Source organism: Neovison vison, chromosome 1 (genome assembly GCF_020171115.1).
Source record: "Neovison vison isolate M4711 chromosome 1, ASM_NN_V1, whole genome shotgun sequence".
Taxonomy (NCBI): domain Eukaryota; kingdom Metazoa; phylum Chordata; class Mammalia; order Carnivora; family Mustelidae; genus Neogale; species Neogale vison.
The window spans coordinates 221,216,005-221,241,936 of NC_058091.1; the positions used below are offsets into that span (position 1 = coordinate 221,216,005).

Below are 25,932 nucleotides of genomic sequence, written 5' to 3' on the forward strand. Positions count from 1 at the left end.
TACTTCTAGGATGTAATAAAAATCTTTAGAGTTCCATCACTCTAAATTGATGTCATGGGTTTACTTGTTGTATACAATTATGTTTGCAGATTTAAACCACAGAGGCTATTTTTAGTTAAAATTTCCTAGATGTTATCCCCTCAAGATGTTTCCCATTTTAATTAATACCCCAACTAGACAACTTTAGAATATCAGCATTTCACCTAAGATCACTCAAGGGTTTCTAAAGGCCATGTAAAGAAGTCTCGCTGCAAATGGAGGAAAGTCATATACATTCACATATACATTCAGCACCCTTTTTAGAAACCTACAAGGACACAAAACGCAGGCCTGAAACAGCAGGCCTAAGACCACTGGTTGGAAACCAACCCCTCAAACTCTGAAGCTCCAGTTTCATTTGTGCTTTAATAGTGCTGAGAACGTAACATTTTCAATTCTACTCTTAAGTTCACCTGTTTCTATCCCTGAAAGGTTATACTTTTACTTTTTCACTTCTGGTGAGGAGGGATTACTGAAAAAATTCATTTCCTCTTTTAAGGCAAAATCTTCTATTAGCATATCTGTGGTTGTCCAGAGAAACAAGTTTTAATGCTAAATGCTATTTTTTCCCCAAATGAAACAAATACAGGAAGTACAAACATGTGGTGCTTAATTCAGAAAAAGTACAATGGGAGACGTAGTACAAAATGAGACTTCCTTTTGCCTGCATTTGCCAGTCACACGGTTCTCCCAGAGTATTTGTTCCCCTTTATCCTTCCAGAGACAATGCCAAATGGTGCTTCCGAATCTGTGGTTCTAAGGGTCCTGGCCACTGATGGAAACACCTACTCCACCATGCCCCTCCCTGTTTCCTCAAGATTTCCCCTCTCACATGACTCACTGTGCATTGGTATATATCTATGGGGCTTGTGAACATTTCACTATTATAAAAAGCTATGCATGTTAATCAAAGTAAGATCAAAACCCTAGCAATACCCCCCTATATGTATATGTGTGAATGCTTAATTCTGAAAAGCCATACTGCATGGAGTGTTACACTTTAATGGCTAGCAGAACTTAAAAGTGAGTGCTGATACTATGTTAAGCCCCTTAAAACTAGTCTTATCTTCAAAGCTTCATATTTGTTCACAGGGTGGACTAAAATTTCAGCCAAAATTACGTGAAACAAAAATTTTAAAGTAGGAAAATGACCAAGGGCAATATAATGGACAAAATGAACTCAACTCTGAAAGTTTCTCTTCTTCCAGTCTATATGGGACGCTACTATATTCTCCCAAGTGGGTTGCTGCCGAGCATCTGTTTCTAACGTGCCACATTTTAAGAACAAATACTAGTAACTGCAGGGTGCCTGGGTGGCTCAGTGGGTTAAGCCGCTGCCTTCGGCTCAGGTCATGATCTCAGGGTCCTGGGATCGAGTCCCACATCAGGCTCTTTGCTCAGCAGGGAGCCTGCTTCCTCCTCTCTCTCTGCCTGCCTCTCCGTCTACTTGTGATTTCTCTCTGTCAAATAAATAATAAATAAAATCTTTAAAAAAAAAATACTAGTAACTGCAGGTTATGATAAACCCTCTCTCTGATTTTCCTCTCTCTGCATCTTGCCAGCTCCAAAAAAGTGAGGCCCAGCACGTGTTTTAAATGAGCTGTCACACAGTAATGGTGCTGAGATAAGATTAAGCCTATTAGTTCACGATGATATTTCCACTTTGAACAGAATGTGATATGATTATCACTCAATACAGCACAAGTCCTAGAATTTTTACTTAAAACCAGAAAACAAAATCACATGGGGATGTGCTCATAAACATTCACAAGTTGTAGCTCCTGTGGACTCTTTCCATTAAACTCTGGTCTTTGAAGCCAAATGAAACTGGAGGTTTCTGATGGTCACTGCTTTCCCACAGTTAACAATAAATAATGGAGTTCCCTCTAGGGGCAACTTACCAGGCACTCCAATAACCGAGCTGGGCGGGCAATAACAATTAGGATCTTTCGAACTAGTTGTTTAATAAATGCCAATTCTCCACTTTCTGAACGATCATGAGCCTGTGAGAAAGCAACAAAAAGAAAGGTGAGACAGAGTTGCTCTACTAAATGGAAAAGAAAATGAGCCAAGTACATTAATTAGATAATTGCAAATATTTGAAAATTAAGTGATTTAGGAAATACTTTTTAAGGATTGATAAGCAAACATTATCGCTTCACAAATGAACACCATTAAACTTTTTTATCTACAAAATGGCTCTATTAGCTAAATTTCATCTGTAAAACTTTGATTTATTCTGTGTTAAAAATCAAACACTGAAACTCTCAATGTGAACCATGAATGATAGAGAGATTAACAGATTATGACACATTAAGCCCATGGTACAAGTGGAGTGAGGGGCAGATAAGGAGACTTGATTTGCCAGATGTCGCAAAATGAAGTATGAAATGGCTAATATAGTGAAGGTCTGCTTTTGTTATTGTCGGCATTTAATATATTTATGTTATGAAATAGATCTTACATGGGTACCACAATTAGCCTATAAATTCACTATGTTATAATGTGTAAGAAGTGTGCATTGCTTACTTCAAATGTTAGGGGGATAACATTTATACTCACATACACACATACGAATTTGGTTTCATATATTGAATAAATAATACCTAGGTACTCAACTCAGTAAAATTTAACTGACTTTCCATCTTTTTAAATTTTATGTCACATGCTGCCTCATCAAGCACAAAAAATATCCTGAGAATAAAATTCAGTTTGAATCATTAAAAATTTCAATGATACTTTCTTGAAGAAATAAGGTAAATCTGCATTAAGGCAGTCATAAAACCAAAGTTGTACAAGTTTAAACATGTAAACTTTTATGCCAACTCACTTTAAGGCTGTCATAATTTTTAAATTGGCATGATTTACTTTCCTCTAAGACCTAAAAAAACACACATAGAGAAGATCCTGGTACAATAGAACATAATTTCACAGACATACTAATAAATATTTAAAATCATTCTTGAAGGTGCTTTATTCTAAGAACCAACCCTCTCATGAAAAGAAGTGGCAGACTAAATCTGTGAAAAATTATGAAACTTAGTGGTAACAGGTCTACGAATTTTAAGCCATCAAATCAAAGGCAACTTTCCAAAATGTAGGTATAGGAAACATATATATAGGTTAAAGAAAAAGAGCCAACATTTCAAAGAAAAAAAACACGGGAAAAAGACCGCTGGTGAATAATTGTGGAACAGAATGCATTCAAAGAAAACCAACTTGTAGCAACAACTACAGGTCCTAGCAATCAGCTGGGATGTTAAGACATGTATAAGGAGTTATACTTAATATTTAAACTGCATTAGGTTTTCTTTCTAATTTTTGTTTTACACCAGAGAGAGACGTTGGAAGAGATAACGAATGCCAAGAAGCATGGTTATATGCCTTCTTTATAGCTTCTTCTTAATCAAAAGTAAACAGAAAATCTTACAGATGAAACAAAAAAGCCACCTAACTTCGTGATTGACAATGTGGGCTACATACAGAATTTCCTCTTACTATACTAATTACTGCTTTACAAATTCAGGAATATAAGAAAATCTAAAAAGCCTGAATGTGTTTTGCTGAACTGTTCAAAGAGAAAAAAGAACTCTGTATCTTAAAAAATCTTTAGTTAGTTTAGATTACACAAATTCCATTTTAAAAACTGTAAAAATAATCAGTTCATTCCTACTTGTTACTTCTAAGAATTATCAGCTGTAACTAAGGCCAAAACACACAATGGGTAATGTTAACTCAAACAACATTTTATCTACTAACAGTATTGGGAAGGGAGTTTTGTTAAGACAACACCAAACAAAATCACACAGTTAGCACGAGAAGAGAGAGCGTTTCCAGGCTGCCAAAAGCAAGCGCCAACACTAATGGATACCCTGTGTTTGTATTTTAAGTGTTGGCTACTATAAAAAAATACTGAGACCCATATTTGAGTAGGTTATAGTTTCCTATGTATAGTATTTTCTTTGGCAAATACACCTAAGAGAGAAAACACAGGGAGACATAAAAGCATTCATCTGGAATTGACCTAGACCTGGGGACTTTAAAAAGACATCAGTTAAATCAAGCTGTTCAAAGCCGCAGGGGGACCCTGTCTGGGTCTGCAAAAAACTGACAATGGGAAAAGTGGCCAGGAGATACCCTGCAGGCACACAATGCCACAGCTGGGAAGTGACAACAATTGCATCCTGGGGAAGGCAAAGGCAATTCCCACAATAAGACTCCATCTAAAAGGCACAAGTTCCCCTGTGACTGTTTAGCTCCAAACCCTGGAAGGACACTGTTAATGCGATTCTGAAGACTGTTTCAATTTTCCCACAAGGACTGACTGAAGGAAATGTTTATCTGTGAAGATAAATAAGAAATTCCTATTCATAACCAAAGCTTGCTCTTCATACCACAAACATACATGCTTCTCTGCTGAAAAGACAAATTTTCCTAAAAACCAACAATTAATTAATTAACTAATTTTTTTTTTTTTTTTTTGGAGAAAGAGAAAGAGAGCACGCAAGGGGCAGGGAGAGGGAGAAAGAATCTTAAGCAGGCTCCCAACCTGCTTGGAGCCCAGTGTGGAGCCCAACACAGGGCTTCATCTCAGAACCCTGAGATCATGACCTGAGCTGAAATCAGGAGTTGGAGGCTTAATCAACTGAGCCACCCAGGCAACCTCAAAATCAACATTTTTTGTCTCTTATATGGTGCATTCACATGATTTTTGAAAGCTATGACTTTTTTTTAAATAACTGCCATGAAACAATCTGCCAGGTCTGTTAAACAGAAATAAAACCCAGTGTGTGTGTGTGTGGGGGGGGGGTGTTTAAAGATCGTATTTATTTGTTTTAGAGATACAGAGAAAGAAAGAGAGAGTATGAGCAGGAGGGAGGGGCAGAAGGAGATGGACAAGCAGACTCATGCTGAGTGCAGAGCCTAGTGTGGGGCTGACCCTACAACCCCAAGATCAGGATCTGAGCTGAAATCAATAGTTGGATGGCCAACCGACTGAGCCATCCAGGAACCCCACTGGGGGCAGATTTCAAAGCAAATCACTCTGGACATTGATTCTATCCATTTCAGAGAAAGCCTCTGAAGGAATGAAAAACGCAGGACTAAACTAGTAATTTTAGTAATATTCTGGGACACGTATGTGGAATTACAGGAGTATCTCAAAGAAGCTGACTATACAGATACTCTCTTATCAGCTTCTTCTGTTTAAAAATGCACTATCTGGGGCACCTGGGTAGTTCAGTTGGTTAAGCGTCTGCCTTCAGCTCAAGTTATGAGTTTAGGGTCTTGGGACAGAGTCCCGTGTCGGGCTCCCTGCTCAGCAGGGACCCTGCTTCTACCTCTGAGCCCCCTCTCCTTTCAAAGAACTCTCTCATGCTGTTTAAGTGAAACCCCCAAACAGATCATTACAAAATGCATTGCGCTCAACGGGCCATGTTAGGGTTTTTACTTGTAGGCAGAATGGAGCCACTGAAGACTCTTAGATAGATGTTCTTACAGCCTCATAGGAGCAAGAATGTGGGAGCTAGGATTACTGCCTTGGTGGAGAGATACTCAACAGCCAGGCAGACACATGAATTTGAAATCTAAGAGAGAGCTGCTGATCTGAGATGCAGAATGGAAGCCATTAGAGTTCATGGGTCTTTAAGATAGCCCACAAGATATCTCCACGGGGGAAGAGCCGTGGGCCACCAATCAGATATGGGAAAGCTAACTTCTAGAAAACACAAGTTAGAAGAGCCCTTGGAAGAAGCAGGGAAGAAGTTAGTAATTTTAGAGGTACCAGGAATAAGAATATCTTGAAAGGAGGGGGAGGGGTTAGCAAGAGAGAAAGGGAAAACTTTAGTATTGCTAAATCTAATAATATTCAGTTAAACAGGCTGCTCTGAGAGAATGTGAGTGGATAGGACAGTGAGGAGGAGAATGGACTTCAATGAGTTCAGTGAGAGGAGGTCAGAAGCCATTCACTCCACAAGCGTTCTCCTATGAGTTAGACGTTATTCTAGATGCACAAAACAGACAAAATCCCTGCCCACATGGCCACTATAGCCTATGCTGCAGGCAGTCCCTAAGCCATCAGTCTGTGATGACGTGAGTAAAATTACTGAGAGTAAGCACTTAGCAGCTCTTATATTTTTACTTTGCTTATACATCCAAATGCACGATCATTTTCCTATAAATTTATTTTCATTTTAATATGTGGAAGAATAGGTGCAAGACAAATTGGAAATGAACACCAAAACCCAAAAACAACATATTTATCAGCCCTAAAATATGGTGAGAAACACTGCCTTAACGGACCACGATAGGCTGAAATATGAGTAATGGGACCAAAGTACAGAAAACTCTGTCGGGATGTTGGGATGGGAAAGAAACGATAAATAGTGGCTGCCGGTCAGAGAGAGATCTCACCAGAACTAAACTCAGTTGGGGCAGACAGATAATTTCCAGAAAACTAGGATGCTAGTATTTTCCTTCAGGTCCACACAATTATTTACATATTCATGGTTAGAGAAAAACACGTACAATCATGCTGACATGGGCATAGCTTCTGCCCTGTGAGGTAGAGAAATACAATATATCCGAATATATAGGCTAAACAGGTTTTACTTATAGGTTGTTGCTGATCAGTTTCAGTCAGTAGAGCAATATATACACTAATTGCATTCTACCATACACATTCCTTCCTGTCCTGGTTGTTATCAGGAGCTAAGCATTCAAGGGGCTGGCTCAGGCAGGCCCTGTGTTTATCTGTCTTTTGGAAATTGGATATTTCGTTAGAAGAGGAACTGACACTAATGAAAATATAAGCTACCATTTACTGCCCAATACCACGTGCAGGTCAATTAATAGGACACAGGCCTGGAAGAAGCCAGCCGTTTTCCATTTAGCTTTTTCAGATATTAGGACTAGATAGCATCCTCAAATAACACACATGCACTCAGGCAATTTATAACTTTATGGCTGGGGGTAGGAGGAAAAATCACTGCCTCAAAATCCTTCACAATCCACTTATCCCAGAGCCATAGATGGTTGGATCCTGAGGTTCCTATAAAGGTTATTACATTAACTTTCTATTACTATAAATGATGACGGCAATCAATTTATAGAAAGTAGCAATCAGTTTTTTTCTTCTTCTTCGCTTCCCTCCGAATATGAACTCTATCTCACGGTTAAAACGTGTAAGCAGATGCACTCGTGAAATTTCTCTTTTTTCAGGGGAAAAGCAAAACGAATCAGAAAACTTTACATGGTATGTGGTTCATACCTCTTGTAGCAATTTATCTAATTTGTGCTGTAATTCAAGGAAGTATCGTGAGGTGATGAGACCCTGGTGGGATTTATCCAAGCAATCTCGAGCCAGTTCAATAATCTGGTGGTGAGTGAAACTAAGCACTCCATCTGCTAGAGGAAGAACGTGGTCAGGGGAGTAGCTGGTGATAATTTCCTTCAGACGTTCTTCCATCTGAGCTGTAGCCTAGTTAGAGAAGACGTGCACACACAGATGAAATACAACAAAACACACACACGGACAATCATTACATTTATGTAGCATTTTCAGAGGCCTCCACAAATTACGAAACAGATTTCTCAAAACTAATTGTGTATACACAATATCATTATGTATTTGTCAAAACCCACAGAATACACCTCCTGGTGTGAACCTTAAATGTTAACTATGGACTTGGGGTGATTATGATGTGTCAAGGCAGGTTCATCAATTGTTAATAAATGGACTGCTCTGATGGGGGATATTCACGGGGGGAGGGTATTTGGATGGGTGTGCTGGAATGGGGAGGGTGTTGCAGAGACATGGTCGGGGGTCTATGGCAATTCTTGGTACTTTCAGTTCAACTGCACTGGGAACCTAAAACTGCTCTAAAAAATAGTCTGGTTTTTTTTTTAATTATTTAAATTCAATTATCAAATATTGTATGTTAGTTTCAGAGGTAGAATTCTATGATTTATCAGTTGGATATAACACCTAATGCTCATTTAAATTTTTTTTTTTTAAAGCAGCAACAGCAGCCTTATCTCATGGAAGAAAGATGTGAGGTAAAGGGAAACTGACTATCCAAAGGGATAATGATTTTTTTCCTATCCTATCAAATATAAAGTGGGCTATGTCAGCTTCTTCAAATAAGCCAAATAATACTGTGCATTGTTATGTTTTCATTTTAAATCTTGGGCTCTTTCTTTCACATGGATGTTCAATGATATCCAGTTAAATTTTTACCTATTCAAAACTCAGGACTGTTGCTGGAATTCCACAGGGTGGGCCAAGAGTCATTTTGTAGTAGGTTTAAATGCACCAGGAACATCCTTACCCTTCTCTCAAAAAGCTACATCTTGTACAAAAGGCCAAGGAGATTCCTTGGGTACATCTATCAAAAATTTCCTTTGCAACTTTGATTTCATTTTCTGTGATGCCCTAGTGTCTAATCAGTATCCCCTGGTATTATTAACTATCTATGCAGAGAGGGGTGCCCTCTGCCTCCTGCTCCTCTCTAAAATCCCAACCAGCACAGATTATGAAGAGTCAGGACCTATTTCCCTGGTGACAAGGGACAGGTAATTAATAGCTAAGACGGCTTTAATCAATGACATCAATGTTGGGTTCATTACAAATAATAAGTACTCTACATGTGATTTATGAAACCAGAGATTTCCTTTCGTTTTCTTGCCTAGGGCTACACGAGTAGCTGGGGAGGAACAGGAACACAATGGAGAGGTTGTCCTCTCCTGACTGTGCAGGAGCACTAGGGGAAAGGTCGTGCAAGCCGGGGTCGGGGAGCGTCAAACGGCAGCTTTCTGCAGCTGGGGTGTCAGTCAGCAACTCCTCAGCAAGTCTTTTCGGGCTCAGTGTGAATTCCCTTTGCCATTCTATTGGGGAACATTGCAACTGCACCTTCCCTTCTAAATTAATAGGGTTAGACATGTAATTGCTGAAGACATAGGAAGTCACAGAAAAGAAAAATGAGGTTTTTTGGGGGTTGTTTTGTTTTTTAAGAAAAAAAGACATTCATCACATACCACTCTCCAGGCATCTAAGGAAGGAAAAGGATTGCCCTTGACGCTATACAGCAGGGCCAGACAATGGGCAGGGGAGCATGTGGGTGCAGAGGCTCCCTCTCCCTGCAGCACCCCACCAGGCCCACCCAGGGGATTTACTTTAAAGGGAGTTCACCACACAGAGAGTGTGGGTAGTGCTCAGCCATTTAAATAAAAACTGTTCAGTAATTTTTACCTTTCTTAGAAGCTGTGGTGCTGTTCTATACAGGTCTAACTCATTACTACGCGATTGGCCCATGCCTTCCCATAACAAACCACCTTATGGACGCTACACCCATATTGCCCCGTTGGTTTAGATGCTGGACATCTTCAATTCAGTTCATTACCTTTGGGAACCTCTCTTTGTAGACATGGTTCATCATAATTATTTCATGGTCACAGCAGGCGGGAGAACGTCCAGGGCTATAAGCAAAGCAAATGACCCTTTGAAACTCGCCTCAACATGAAACGAAAATAAGCTTTTTATTTATAAACAACTGGTTCGATCAAAGTACTATACAACCTTTGCAAGAAAAGAATATTAGGTAATAAACTACAAAATCAGTCATTAGTACACACACAAATACCCACAGTGACATCCTGAACAGGATTCAAAAAGGAAGCTCTAGAAATAGAATGCCACGAAATAATGAGAGCTACAATATAAAGGAGTTCAGAAACGTTCTTAAATTGAGATTATATTCTGTATGTAGAATGCATTTCTATTGTTCTGGAAACCAATTAATGAATTGCAATATAAAACAAAAGAAGATCGTTCCAAACAGCAACATCGAGGACACACCGAACAGTGCAATTTCACACTTTTTTCCGACACCTGCGCTCTGCCACGTGCCACTGAAGAGGTCTGACGGTCTTCCGCGGCACAGGTGTCGCCACTGAAATCCATTTTCTAGCCTCGCAAAGATCTCTCTGGGGGTGCTGAAGTCAGCATTACGTACAATATGAAACAGAGGCATGGAGCTGTTGTGTGCTCTTCTTCCTTTCAATAGCAGTTTCATGTTTCTTCTTAGTGTTACAGAGTTGGGCAACCTCAGTGAGGACGGTGTTTACCCTTCTGGGAGAATACAGTCTGTACTAGATACCCAAGGAACTCCTTTCATAAAACCATAAAATGGGCACTCATGTGGTAAAACACAATGTCCCTAAATGAATTCATAACATTGAACTTTTATTCCCTAACTCAAAATAACATGTTGCCAAATCATTCAATGTGGGTTCATTAACGATCAGTTTATTATCCTAAATAATATCCCAGTCAGGGGCACCTGGCTGGCTCAGTCAGTACAGCATGGGACTCTTGGGCGTGGGGTCATGAGTTTGAGCTTCATGTTTAGTAGAGAGTTTACTTAAAAAAAAAAAAAAAAAAAGTACAAAGGGGAAAACCCTTATCATAAACTTTGATATTCAACTGAACACCTGACAAACTATTTTTATAGTAAAATCTTCAACAGGAAAGTATACCAATTCTACAGCAGCAAGATTCATACTGTGGAGATGAACTGCCTTGATCATCCTGCAGAGAAGGACCTGCTGCCCCAGCAGCTGGGACTACAGAAGCCATCAGCCATCGGTCCCTTCAAAGATGACCTCAGCTGCAGTCACCTCACCCAGGAAAGTCCTTCCCAGGGTACCACACTCAGCAACTGAGGTAAGGATAAAAAGTAAGGGCCATTTGGCAGAGAGGGGTAACTCTGATGGTCATGCCATACCCAGAGCTCCCTGTGGAGTCAGCGGTGTGGCACCTGGAGTTCTTTCTGCTCAAGTCAGCTTGCTGGCCTTCCTCACATGGGATAAATCCTAAGCATCCCCTAATAAACATCCCAAACACAAATCTGTTTTAGAATCTACATCCTAAAAAAACAAACAAACAAACAAACAAAACCAAAAACAACAAAACTCCAAACAAAAACTTGTGAAACACATCAATCCATCTCTATATATTTTTGGCCCTACTCAAGGTCAAAATTGAAGGGATATAAATTCCTAATAATTAATTCATAAGCTTGGAAAAAGTAAAAACTCATGAAGGGAAGAAAGATGAAAAATATAGATCAACTTTTATAATGTGGAATATAAAGGAAAAATCTTTTTTTTTTTTTTTTTTTTTTGCTGTCCTTCCTTTTTAGCCACGCTTACTCATCTTAAAATAAGAACACTAAGTGCTCCTGTACCACAGTTAGACTGACTTGAAATTTCCAATGCAAGAAGGTTTTACAGGAGGTCTCTTTAGTCCGTCATGATTATTGCTACTATCCCAATTTACAAATTGAAAGAAATGCAAAGAAAAACAGAGGGCAGCCTGGGTGGCTCAGTCATTAAGCATCTGCCTTTGGCTCAGGTCATGATCTCAGGGTCCTGGCATCTAGACCGGAATTGGGCTCCCTGCTCAGTGGGGATCCTGGTTCTCCCTCTCCCACTCCCCCTGCTTATGTTCTCCTCTTGCTGTGTCTCTGTCAAAAAAAATAAATAATATCTTTTAAAAAAATAGGAAAAAATAAAAACAGTAAGATGCCTTTCAGTGGTAATTACCAATATCATGTAGAGATTGGAAAAATCACACGATTTCTGGGGTAGTGCACAAATCAATTCACACATAGATGAAATAGAGGAACAAACTACTTCCCTCGAAATGGTTAAAAACAGATAATCCAATTAAGTAACACTTTTCAATCAGGTCCACCTACCTCAGACTTCGAGAACGGGGGCGCATAGGCGTGTTCCTGCATCTGTTTTCTGTGGCAATGCTTTCGGTAGTACAAAAATGTTTCGACAGGAAGTGCAATTCATCTGGCGTTGGTTGGTAGGGTAACTGATGCAGCTTCTCCTGGGAGGAAGAGGAGGACTACAACAAACCACAGGGGAGGTTAGAGGACCGTGTGAGAAAGTGAATTCAAATTCAAGTGAATTCACAATCAAAGCAGTGAACCTGGGTGACATCACCATTTTATAGTTTCCCTTTCACATTATAATTATAATAATTAGTGTCCAAATGTATACCCTTACTGCTTTCTCTGTGAGGTCAAAATGCCTTCCATATTTCATCTCATTTGTCTATTTGACCATTTCCCAAAAGATAGTTTCCTCTCTTGCAGAAAATCCAGGCTCTGAAAATGGGAAGGACTTGTTCAAAGCCAAGGCAAGAAAGTGATACCTGGACAATCTGGGTGCATGAAATGACAGATTAGTTCTCAACTGAGTATGGTACCCTTGCTTGGACCACTGCTCACAATTAAATACAGCGGCTTTCCGGTGAGTAACATAAAATGACTTTTATGATGTGTGATTATAAATAGTGTAAAGAGATCTTCCTTCACAAGGCATGCTGTCTATCGATACATTGATATGTGCCTTGGGTGAAAAGGGGAAGAGATGAAGATACTTTTCTCACTAATGCCATTGTTTTAAAATTTGGAATTTTTTTTCTTCCTTTATTCCTTTGGCTAAGACTTCCTCTTCTCCCTCTCTTTCTCTCTCTCTCTTTCTCTTTTTATTAACATATAATATATTATTTGCTTCAGAAGTACAGGTCTGTGATTCATCAGTCTTCCACAATTCACAGCACTCACCATAGCATATATCCCCTCCCCTCTTTTCCTTTGTTAAAGCAGCTGCAGTGGTGTTTTTTTAAATTTCTTGCGTATAGATTTGCTTTCTGAAAACTGTCACTTCATACTTAGAGAAAGGTAACACAGAAAAAATGAGTAACTAAATAACACTGCTTTTAATCAATCTGAGAAATAGACCTATAAAGCAAACAGACTTTTCTTTTTGTTTTCACTGGGAGGTAAACTCTATAAGCAATTCTAACAAAAGAGACTGAGAATTTTTGAGCAAGAGAAACATGATTAGAATAAGCAAATTTGTAAAGTTAACACTCATCCGAAATCTCAGTTTTAACAGTTTTTTTTAAAGCTGTCATTAATTTAACAATAAATGCACTTCATAAACACTGAAGCATCACAATGCAGTAACACTAGAAATTAATGACTAAAGCTTAAAAATGCCCTCACACCTTGAAATTATAAAACACCTTATAAGTCCACACAGAGACAAAGAGGAATTTTTGTAATGTAATGAGATTGTTTTATAAGCCATAAAAATGAAAACGCTACTGGAAAAACTTATGAGTTAAACCAAGTCTCTATTCAGAAGAGTATAAGCACAGCATTAAACACTTTTTGCTGGGGGAAAAAAAAACAACAAATAAAACACAATCTAAGTCAACTCAAGCAATCAGGAAAAGAATAATAAAATCACCGTAAGCAAGAGAAGCCTTAATGATCAAAGTGAAGATAAGGAAATTAGCTAATAAAAAAATGTAAGTAAGAATCTGTACATAGGTCTCAGAGGAAAATCAATGTCCACAGTCCTGTATCCAGGACTGCAAAACTCTAAAACCCTGAAGTTTATTCCTAAGACTACAGGAATCCCTTCTGATGGCCCAGCATCAACTGAGCTCATGGAAAGCTATTTAAAATACGCATTCAATCCACTTAGTGGGAATGTTGATTCAGGCTTCTGTAGAAATATTGATATATTTGATTGTGAGCTGCTGGCCCAAGTGCTGCTGGGCTGTCAGGGAAAGTACAAGGATCCCATTACCTTTCTAAAATATGAAAATTAATTCCCAAACACACTGGGCTCTAGAGTTTCAGGTAAAGTATCAGGGGCCTGCAGTGACATGGAAATGACAGCAAGCGACTTCGAAGGGTAAGTTCCCTCTCTGGAAGGAAGGACCAGAAAGGGACTGGGGTGGGGGCAGCGTTTTACTTGTACCTTTAACATTTATTAAACAAAATAACAATTTATTTTAAAAACAGCCCTAGCAAATGTAACAAAATGTTAGCAAGTGTGGAAGATTCTGTGGTGCTACCATATATACAGCCACAGAACAAAACCGCATAAGGAATGTGCCCCAGGTTTAGGGATAGGGAATAAGGCAAAATGAATGGTGCAGTGGTGCTAAATGTTCCAACCTTAACACTAGTAAAGAAGTGAGGAGGCAAGGACTCCTCTGGGGAGAGAGCCTCCTTCATCTCAGTTGGAACAACCAAGGTACAAATGGGAGGAGGGTGATAACCTATTCAAGGGACAAAGGATGGGTTCACGGCATTGGGGACAACTGTAGGCCAGGAAAATGGGGCCCCAAAAGGGAAATGATATTGGACAATTGAAAAATCCAAGGTGAGGGTTTTGCAAAGATCAGGGACTCACTCAGTGGAGAACTTTCGAGGCCAGTGAGAGGGACAAGACAGCAGAGGTGCAGGCTTGCCCCAAGACCGCACACCATACTTCAAACCACCTCCACCGGTCAAGGCATCCTGGGAGTCCCACTTGGAGGAGAGCTTCAGTAATTGGTCTGGGAGTTTCCGATAAACTGTGTCTGATTACTTTACACTTCTAGCATATTCTCTATGTGTGGTGTCAGGTCTCCTCACCCAACTGGTCTGCACATGACTTTTGATAGCATCATAAATCAAACCCACATTCATAGAGTAGAGAGTTACGTAAAAAAGCTGTACAAGACTTTCCCAAAACTGTTCTGAATAATGATATCATTTAATCTCTCCAGATAACCATTTTGCAACAGACAATACTCATATGAATGCATAATTTCCTACTTCTTATTAAATGTAGTATCATTTTATAGTCATACCTCACATATGTATAGGTATTTATATCCTTATTTCCATTTCCTCAGCAGAAAATAATTAAACTGTTAAGAAATATGGGGGACTGTCCTCCTCCTGCTGCAGTTCTATATTACTTATTTTGAAATTAAAAATTATGACCGCAATATTATCTTGGAAAAGTTCCCCACTGATTAATTTTAATGGAAAAATCTGGAGTTGAAAGAAGTTGCAAAACCGAATATTTTCTGGAGGGACTGATTAACTTCCTATGACCAAATCTTTTCAATGTTAGAATACAGCATTTTTAACACTTGCCAATGGTACAGTTGCCATATATCCAAAGGATAAAGATGTGATGTTTACATTTCAATAGTAGTAGTGCTGGAATTCAGCAAACAACACAATTACCTGCCAAACTTAAGTGGTATGTTCCAAGTGTTTGTAATTTTGTGTTCTGTATGTTTACTTTAAGAAAATAACTGAAATGCATTTTGATTGGCCTCATGACTAACAGTTAAACCACAACATGAAAACCGGAGAGTGCCTCAGATAAGATTTAGAAAAGAAGAAAATGAGGTGAGTCTGGCTGGCTTCGTCAGTGGAACATGTGACTCTTGATTTCAGGGTCATGAGTTCAAGCTCCATAGTGGACATAGTGATGAACTTAAATAAAATAGAATATATCTTTTTAAAAAAGAAAGAAAAGAAGAAAATGTAACTACTAAGCAGTTTTGCCCCACTATGTAAAGGACAAGAACCCCCAAACCCTGAGAGGAATGAAAAGTAGCTTTTCAAATTTTCACTCATTCTATGTATCAACCATCAATAGGGAGAAAAGTTCAGATAACTGAACTTTTTATATGTGGAGCACCTACACTTCACACACTTAACAGTTCTTTGCATCTTTTGGCACAAAGTAATTTGAAAGCTAAAATTTTAGAGGCGCCTGGATGGCTCAGTTGGTTAAGTGTCTGCCTTTAGCTCCGGTCATGATCCCAGGGTCCTGGGATGGGGCCCTGCATTGGCTCCCTGCTCGGTGGGGAGTCAGCTTCTGCCTGCCACTCTGCCTGCTTATGCTCTCCTTCTCTCTCTCCTCCTGTCAGATAAATAAATAAATTTTTGAAAGAAAATTTTATTTTGAAGGAAAAAATAGGAACATGAGGTCAACAATTTTATGTACCATCTTCTTTAATAAACATTTAAGAGAAAACCTAGAAGTTATCTTAACGCTGGTCAGCAGCTGTCAGTTAGAAACACAGCAAATGTGTATGCGTGTGTGACTAAATGCGGTCTCACGGGGCTTCTTCCTTAGACACATACGGAAGTCAAGGATGGTGGTAATTCATTGTGCCAGATGGCCAGGTCATGTTTATTAATTAAAATATTTATTTTAAGAAATACCATGTAAATTCCTTAAAAAAAGCCAAGAGCCTGGAGTCTAGACCTGACTGTATCTTCGAGAAAGGAAGGGGTTGGTCAAAGCCCCTCAGTGTGTCGTTCCCTGCGTCTTACATTTTTGATAAATAAAAGAAAGAGAACGGTAGCAATTGCACAACACAGTGTGTTGCTGGGATTAAACAAGACTACTATGTCCCACTGAAAGTAGTCAGGCTAATGTCTAGCACATAATAAATATTTCTATACTGGCTTTTAAAATTATTTGTACCAAATGAGGTCCGATTGTACCATATGAGAGACTGGCTTTTTTAAGTGGTATATGATTTAATAGTTACAGATGGAAAGATCTTGTACTGTCCCCTATTTTTCTCGCAACAGTCAAATTACTGTGTATATACGACACTAAAATTTGACTGAAGGGCGAAGCTAGGTCATAGAGCTAAAAAGAACAGAATCTGGAGACAAGAGACCTCTCTGAAAGTCTATAGAAGAACTATACTCAAATTTCAGAAAGTTACCCTTGCTTTTCTTTTCATTCAGTTTTAGCATCTATTTTCACACTGGAGTTACCCACATTTTCAACATCTAAAATCAACAAATGACCAGTAATGACTCTGGACACAGCAGCCTCAGGCTGGCTTCACTGTTTTTAGTGACAGTTTTATCCACTGAAACCATCCATGAGTCTGAAGCATCCTCTCCAGGTGCGAGGTTTCTGCGTCACTGAAATGACTCAAGGCTGTCAGGGCGCTTCACCAAAATTATCGAACTGGACAATAAATTTACATACCATACTAAATGGAATAGAAGATAAGAAAATAAATTACCTCTCCTCAATAAAATACCAGAGAGATGGTAAAAAATAAGCCAATGAATTTTAACAAGGCAATATTAAAGTGCTCCAGAAAATTCACATTATATTGCATCTGGAATTCTGGAAACATAACGTAAGGCAGCAAAGATACCAGTTAGTTTATAAACAATGATAGTGTCCTTTCTTTTTTTAAAAAAAGCATTTATTTGAGAGAGAGAGGGAGCAAGGTAGTGGGGAGGGGGGTGCAGTGGGTGGGAGGAGAAAGAGAATCTCCAGCAGACCCCCTGCTGAGTGAGAAGCCTGCTTCGGGGCTCGGTCCCACAGCTCTGAGATCATGAGATCTTGACCTGAGCCGAAATCAAGAGTTGGACGCTTAACCTAGAGGGCCGTCCAGGCGCCCCAATTGTAATGTCTTTTCAATATAAGTTACGTGCTGAATGTACTTGCTTAGCACAGAGCTGGGGCCTGTGAAAAACCAGCAGCACCGGCCCAGTGAAACAATGGATGAATAACCCTACACAATAAACCACAGACTTTCACAAAATGAAGATGGAAATGGACCAGAAGGAAATCTAAAATCATCAGGTCCACATTTCTGGCTTGTCCAAGGGCATTCGGGCCATTCCATTAGGTATGTATTGAACGCCTACAACAGACCTGGGGTTTCTAAATGACCTCCAGCTTCCAAAGCGCTGCAGAGACAGATACCCCACAACACCACTAATTTAAACTGAGAAAGCATCAATCTAAACTTACTGAATTGTTTCCATTCGTTGCTAGAGTTCATGTTGAAATGTTACAGTTTGGGGCAAAAGCATCCTTCTTTCTTTATCCTATTTCCACGGTTTCATTTTGTCTCTTTGTCTTAACTTACTACGAAATTCTTTTAATCTCTCCTTAAAAAAATGTCTTACCAAGGAGGTACAGATTTAAAGCTTGCCATATTTTTTTTAATTTGAAGGAAAAAAACAAAGAAACAAAACAGCAAAAACAAACAAACAAAAAAATCCCTGCATCTAAGCCACACAAGAGGAAAAAAAAGACCCGGGCCATCAAAGTTTAATGGCGTTTTCAGTACTGATATCACTGGTGTGGAACCAAAGCAATAAAACCAGATTGCATTCCCCCCTCCAACCACCCCCCCCCCAACTACACCAAATGGTATTAAAACAAAAGCTCCCAATCTCCTCCAAACTTGTGATCCTGGGACTTAACTCAATTTATGCACCATAGTTTAAAAGCTTGCAGCAAAGAGTATGTCCTTTTTACATCTGTCAGCCCCTCATGTGATGAGGAACCTATTCAGAGTAACAGACATGCCAAATTTATCTCCTCCTTCCTACCAGGAAACACCCAGAGAAAACACGTGCTGTGCCAGAGAGCCGTGTGATTGTGAGGAAGAGGAGAACAGTTCAGTACTTACAGAGACTGTGGAGCTGGGCGTGTTTGTCCCATAGCCCGAGGAGGGGAGAGAAGCCAAGGACCAGCGGCGTCCATCAGTCCTATTGAGAGAGGGAGATTAGCTTTGGTCAACACTGGAGCACTGTTACCTCCCCCCCCAGGGGGGCCCCAGGGAAACCGAGCATTTTTTGTCAAACAAATGATACAAATACGGTCAGTGAAGATGTGGAAATGTTCAGCACGGGCCAGAGTAAACAAACATTATACAGCAGGTTGACTTTTATTTAAACTGAATCGATATAGCCAAACAAGTAGAAAGTGAATGGGTTGATCCATATTATTGATCTCTCACTAACACACTTTGACAAAATGAATACTGGGGATAATTACAATGGTCAGACTCAGCAGATTCAAATGAATAAAAACAGAAAGGGAGGAGGAAAAAATACTTGTGTCTGGAGGCTGATCACTGAGGTCACGGGTCTCTGGAAGGGCCTGAATTCCAGCAAGGTCTAAGAGCCTGTGGGGAATTTGATGACATCCTAAAAACTCTCCACTTATTTTCAAGGGAACTGTCTTCCTCCTCACACCTAGGGAGGGGATTAGTGGGGCTCAGGGCTGTTTCAAGTCTTAAGTAGCAAAAAAACTTTCACACTAAAATAGTGACTGACCTTACAGTCAGAATCTCTAAGACTTACTGTGTTCTGACAGGACCTGGCTTCAAGTGTTACAACAAAAGTCCCTTGCAGAGTTGTGAGTAGGTAGCCCCACTCCGGCCCAGGACAGCAGGGGCAGAAAGAAAATTCTCCACTAGTCACAGAACCTAATGAGAAGAGTACAAGTGTCTGCTCCAGTCATAGGGGCAAAACTGTCAGGAGTCCTTGAAGAGAGCGATTTTCTCGCCAAATGGTCAAAGGGTAGCTTCCAGGGTAGATTCTGGTTATGAGTTAGGGTCTTTACAAGGGTCTCAGATGACTGAATGAAATAATAGAGATACTGTTGCAGGGAACAGAAAGCAAACCTTCTGAACTCTCGGGTGTTACAGAGTCATTATTATTTATCCTGTTTTAAGAAAGACTATGATTTCAACATCATATACCCCTGTGAAAACAAATAGATGTGCATTTGCCAAGGGAAAAACAGGAAAAACACACATTATAAAGGCCTATACTGCATTCTTTAGATGTAGTCTATCCTATATAGACTTCTTATAATTTACGACTGTACTCATTTACTATGTGAGAGATAAGAGGGGGCCAAATTTACCACAGACACATTCACAGGAAGTTGAGGTCAGGGGATTCAACAGCATTAGACTTGAATTTGAGAAATGTCACAATCAGATGTTTATGTAAAAAAAACTGATATTTGAGACTAAATTACATCAAGGGAAAATATAATCACAGACTACCTTGGATGTTGCCTCCAATAAATGCAAATGGTCCACAAAGACAAAATGGAGAAATTCAAGTGGACAAATCACAGAAATACTACAATGTTAAAATTTGAGTAAAATTTACCTGTCATTTCTGTGACCATGATTGGAGTACAATTGGATCAAGTTTGTTTTTTAAAAAAGAAGCAAAACAAAATATTTGTAAATATGCCAGATATAAGGAACGGGAACAATTAAGTCATATGTTCTTTAAAAATATTTTTAAACAATTAAAAATGTTAAAAAATGTTAAAGGTTTATGGATAAAATAATTATAAGAACATGTTTCTAAAGACATCAATTAACTGGACACAGGTTAGTTTTATTTTATTTGGCTACTTATTGAAGACTTAAAAATCCATGCTGTACTTCACATTTTAAACACCTCCAATTTTTAGAAGTAAAAAAAAAAAAAGGTGGAGGATATGATTTTTAAAAGGATTATTCAGTCCATTTAATAGCAATTATCAGAAACTAGTCTCTGGAAAGAATGCAGGCACGATTTCCCCCATTGTGACTTTGTTTTGTGATTCATTAACTCTCCTTTCCCTCAGGTATCAATGAATATATTTCACATGAATGAACAATTCCAAGGAAAGACACATTCTTATTAGTTTTGAAACATAAATTACATTTGCTTACTCTGGAAAACACCCAACTAAAAGATGTTTAAACAAGAAAGTGCAGCCATGGACCAGAAATAATTTATGTCTCATGAAGTTCCCCAAGTTCTTGGTGTCTATTTACTCAAATGGAGCACAAAGGACCATTGCATTTTCATTACCATAACGACCGCATATCAGAAGTTATTATACATGCTATATACTGTACTTAAGAGAGAGCATGCCCTTTTTTTCAAGAAAGCTATCACACAAGTGCAATTTAGATCTTGCTAACAATGTTGTCTTTTCTTTGCAGAAGCTACCAATAAAATATTACTGGAAGACAGCCTACATTGCAGCCAAAGCAATAAGGCTTTTCTGAAGTGATTTTTTTGGGGGGTGGGGTGGGGTGGGAATCTCTCAGTGTTAAACTAAGTGAGAAGGAACGAAGAGAAAAACATCTGATGGGAACATAGAATACAAAAGACTTTGCAAAAAACATCATTTCAACACTACTGAAAAAAAAAATCACATTAATACTGTATATAACAAAGAAAAAGTGGAAAGTCCCAGTATCAACCTGACTCTTATAACTGTAGAAAGAGCAAGAAGATTGATTTGTTTAGTTGTAACAGTCACCTGGCATCACGTCTTTTATATTCTGATTGATACTGGACCAAGGTGAACTATGCCAGGTGCTCAACCGGTGTCCAATGACCTGAACCCAGCAGCTAAGTCTGTTCTAGTAATTTGCTTGTGGAAATATATTCTGAGATTTACCCTGGTAAGGAACAATGAGGCACTAGGAAACAACCATGGCATGCAGTCAGGGCTCTGTGTTTCCAATGTAAGTAAAAGCAGTATGTAATGGGTCAACTCCATCAACTTTTGGGAATGGCAGAGCAATGTTATTGCCTCCATCTTAAGCCAAAGAAAAAAACGTTAATTCTGTTATCAGACTGTAAATCTGTATCACCGTTCTTAGGAAAGAATATATATGCTTCTTTGCTCCTGATGAAACTTATTATGCTATAATGCTCATTTTCATCCTTTTTAACTCATTAGTAAAAAATTAGCTTGGTAATTTTACTCTTATGGATGTATTAGATAGCAAGTGAGTGCCATCCTATTTTCCAGTCTGAAATTAAACTATTCCATTACAGGGGATGTCTAGTGGAGGGCGTATTATCACATACTGGTACAGGTAAGGTATATGTTTATACACACACACACACCCCACACACATAATGGTATAAGTAAGATAAGAAAACATTAATAAGCCTGATCTTTATCCCTTCACTCAAGAATAATTTTAAAAACAGGGCAATCTCTTCTCTGTTGGACTAAATACACAAATTAAAAACATGTGAGAGTCTCAGAATGATATTACTTCTTAAAGTCTCGAAAATGCACACCGGAATGGAATGGAATGCAGACCCATGAGTGGTCTTTCCATGTTTCCTGAATAAAAATGAACTTTACAAAGGAGGAGAGAGACATCAGATGTTAAATAAAAACACATCATTTTTAGTTTTTATAAGCAAATGCAGAGTTCTGTTTACTTGAATAAAAGTTTAAAAAGATGATCACTCATGCCCCAATCTAAATTAATATTTTTTGAAGAGTGTGGAGGGAGTTCCATCTGGAAATTCATGCAAAATGAACTACAGGTCTCCTGTGATAATCTTCTGTCATGGTTTCTGGTTTATTTGTCAAAAATTAACATGCCTGGGGGTTGTGTACCTTTTTAAATAGCAGGGAAACCAGATTCATCTATCCTCCAGTCACCCACTTAATTATCAGATTCTCTTCATTTTTATAAATCTGGCAGGATTAAGAGACTGTGATTTCTGTCATGTTTAAACGCACACTATAATGAGATTTGCATTTTTCTTATTACTTAAAGTAATTAAACACATTCTTTTAAGAGGTGTGTTTTAAAGACTATGGTGGGTTCTTGTTCATCCATTTTTGTAAGATTTTCATTTCCACTTAGATGAGTAGCACTATCATGAATTAATATCTACTAGGTGAACATAGGCTTTGTGGGACCAGTAATTTTCACCTTTTCTTTATAGTGCTTAGAACAAGTTCCTAAAAGAAGAGAAGTTGAACTGGGGAAAAAGTCAGGGTGGGGTTCTCAAACTCCTTAGAGAGCCTGTCTTATGGTTCCGGTGTCCTGCCCATGATGGAGAATAGGTACTTTCCACACACAGGCACCTGCCATATGGTGGGGGATGTGTAATACTTACAAGGGATATCAGTTACAGAGAATTTGGGAAATAGTGCCAACAGGTCCTCTTCTTTGGATGTAGTAATGTAAGTACGTTATGTGCTGACCAACGGCAGTGGGGACACTGCAGGTTTCCCCAGTCAGGAACACGTGTTAAAACAAATTTATTATTATTTTTTAACCTACACATATGTCTTTATTAAGTGCTATGTTAACCCACTTCCTGGTATAGTTAGGTGTCTGAGGAAAATGAGCAAGTATGCTGGACATGGCAACCATGTCAACCATAAATGAATTTACCCTGAATGTTCAGCGACCCGGCTGATGGTCGGTTGTTTTCTGTTTTTCCCAGAGCAGGAGGGACCAGGGTGTATGAGAGGGGTGACAGAACCCAGGAGGGTGAAGGTTGGAATCAGACAGGGAGATGTACACGGATCCCACAAGTAGAACACAGAAAATGTGGCTGTGTAGACTCCTCTCACTTGGAGAAGTCACAGAAGAAGATCCAGAACCTGTAGGATTTCACGTTATGGCACAGGCCTATGATCCTCCTAATTCACAACAAGACTTCCTTGTGGCTCAATGACCCAGACAGAACACATGTATCTTCAGCACTTGGTATCAAATTCTAACTAAGATATGAACAGAAAACATAAACTGTCCTATAGTCCATGCGTGGCTTTATCTCAAAGGGATCACAAATTAGTGGCTTCATGCTCTCAAGTAAAGATGCATCTTAGAGTTCATACCCTCTGATCTCAAGAAGGTGATTTAAAAAAGAAAAAGTATTTCAATAACAACAATAACAATTGTACCAGGACACAAAGATGAGTCAAGTCCTTGTAACATAAGCTTGGGTAGTTCCGTAAAAATCTGCTGAACCTCAAGCATGTACAAGGCAATGCTTGTACACATACACACACACACCCAACACATAATGGTATCAGTAAGATAAGAAAACATTTATAAGCCTGATCTTTATCCCTTCACTCAAGAATAATTTAAAAAACAGGGCAATCTCTTCCCTGTTGCACTAAATATACAAAATAACAATATGTGAGAGTCTTACATGTTAAGAGAGAAAAAAGGAAACCATCATCTCTCACCCTCACTGGGAGCCCAGCATCTATGTGGGACCGAGAGAGGTACATGGAACTCTAACCTGCGTCAGAAATCATTATTAAACTGTTAAAGCATGAGTGCTTTCAACAAAGTTGGGTGGCAGTGTGAAGCTATCTTTGGCCAGGGAGCTTCAGAGGTCATATATAATACGCGGGATCTCATAGGCAGAAGGCAGGGGAACAGGCGGGAATGAGGAAGAGGGGATTCAGGAGATGCCATTCTCGACATAACACTTTACTGTTTGACCCACAGAAAGTCCTTACCTCCGTGCAAATGAGAAATGGGCTGAGGCACTGGGGGAGAAATTTCTTGGACTATCTTGAGGGCTGTTTCCTGTAAAGAGAAAGAGGGGAAAAAATCATAACATGATTTTATTTTTGTAACATTATCCACATCCAGGATCGTCTTCTTTCTAGTAATACGTTTCTGTACATTCTCATCCCACATTCCTCTCTTCAAAAATGCTTCAGTTTTCCTTGGAGTTGGGGCTGGGAGTGGGGGGGAGGGAGAGTGAGGGAAAGGCCTTGAGTCCCAGCACAGTGTTCTGAGGGTGCAAGATATATGAATAAGCACATCCATCCATCACCAAGCAGCAGTCTCCCAGGGATTAATAACCTAAACATTTCAGTCCTAAAGAATAATGTATATATAAATGTCTTGCTTCTCAGTCTTCCAGATGTTAACATTTGAAGCGACAGGATAGTTGTGGAGGCCTATGCTTCACCTGGTGGTGGGGACGGGGCTTTCTATTTTGGGAAGCAGCCTCAGGATTTTTTATTTACAGAAACCAAGTACATGTCTGAGTTCTCAAAAATAAATCCCTGTACTCCAGAATCCATGTTTTAAAAGCAGAAATGTCAGTACGCATCACAAAATACTGGGAAGAACCCAGTCATTTGGACCTATTTCTCCAATGACCCAGATCTAGCCCCTAAAGCTATTTTCTTCTACACCTCCCCCCAACCCCAGTTCGAAGCATCTGGGCTGTGACTGGCCAGGCAGACGTTCAAAGCCACTACCCCACAAAGGCTTTTTTCTCAGAGAGTGTTTTCCTTGCATCCCACGGAGGCGGGTGAGCACAGACCGCTCGCTGCAAAGAGCACAGCTCCGTGGGGGCTTGTTACTTCCTCCATCAGAACACCCAACCTGCTGCTGGTCATTGAGAATGCGTGGTAGGCAGCTGGTGAGGGGCAGCTCAGGACAGCCCAGACCACCCGGCTTCCCTCCGCGTGTTTAATTAGATTGGCAGAATTATCTGAGGACCGGAGGGAACTGTATGTAGCTGGTTTAAAGGAGGAGGTGAGGAAAGGTTGCAGGCTAGCCTTATACTGTCTTGAAACATGGAGAATAAATTAGGAAGCTGTGTTTAATCCCTACCAGCCAGCCAGTTCCCACATTACTGATTTCAGAAACGGAAGTGACAACTGTGGCGAGGAGTGAGGAATACAAGACTGCAGTACCAAGCTGCAAACAATGCATCACCTGCGTGCAAATAGGAAGAGACCAACCCATTAAGGGGATACATTTAGTGTTACCTTGAGGACTTCTGGGCTGGTTACATCTGTACTGAAATTTTTCGATTAACTTAAGGTTGCAAATTTTATAGAGATGTTGTCAACGGATGCCATTAACTTTATGACAGACAGCACAATTAAAGCCATTTGACTAGGAAGCACTGAAAAGCCTGTTTCTTTAGGGACAGAGACTCTAGAAGAACTTTTCTCTCTTTTGTAATGAAATTTATCATGTCTCTGCATCTGTTGTTCCTTGGGCCCCTGGAGAAATGGATTCTGCTTTTGCTATCCAGTAATCTAGGACTCTTTTTGTCCATCTATCTACACAGCTAAATTAAGTTCCATCAACTTTCCCCAATAGGCTTCGTTCCCACCAACCCTGCCTTTTCCCATCTTAGCTTATATATCACTCTTTGGAGCCTTAAAAGATCTTGAAAAATGCAAGATAGCTAAAAATTCTTATTTCTGAAAGGGACATGAATCTAATGCCAGAAATCTTAGTGTGGATTTTGTTTATTTGGAAAAAGAGTTCACTTTGCTCATATCCCATATAGAGCAAACTACCAGTAAGTTATCAGGAAAAACAGAAGAATTGATTGTTGGAAGCCAAGGTATGATCAGTTTAGTAATTCTTGCTACCGAATTCACTGAGAGTAAATAATAAGATCC

General features: G+C 39.4%; 1 protein-coding gene across 8 annotated transcripts in view; it reads right to left on the reverse strand.

The window, feature by feature from the left end:
* Positions 1-25,932, reverse strand: part of MAST4 (microtubule associated serine/threonine kinase family member 4) — a 553,319-nt gene that overhangs the window by 55,454 nt on the left and 471,933 nt on the right. For all 8 annotated transcript variants that reach the window (XM_044267825.1, XM_044267824.1, XM_044267823.1 and 5 more), the window contains 6 exons: positions 24,013-24,082; positions 18,380-18,458; positions 11,796-11,953; positions 9,438-9,513; positions 7,307-7,516; positions 1,941-2,042 (listed from right to left, as the gene is read on the reverse strand). In XM_044267825.1, coding sequence (XP_044123760.1) covers positions 1,941-2,042; positions 7,307-7,516; positions 9,438-9,513; positions 11,796-11,953; positions 18,380-18,458; positions 24,013-24,082 — 695 coding nt within the window. The remainder of the gene's footprint in view (positions 1-1,940; positions 2,043-7,306; positions 7,517-9,437; positions 9,514-11,795; positions 11,954-18,379; positions 18,459-24,012; positions 24,083-25,932) is intronic.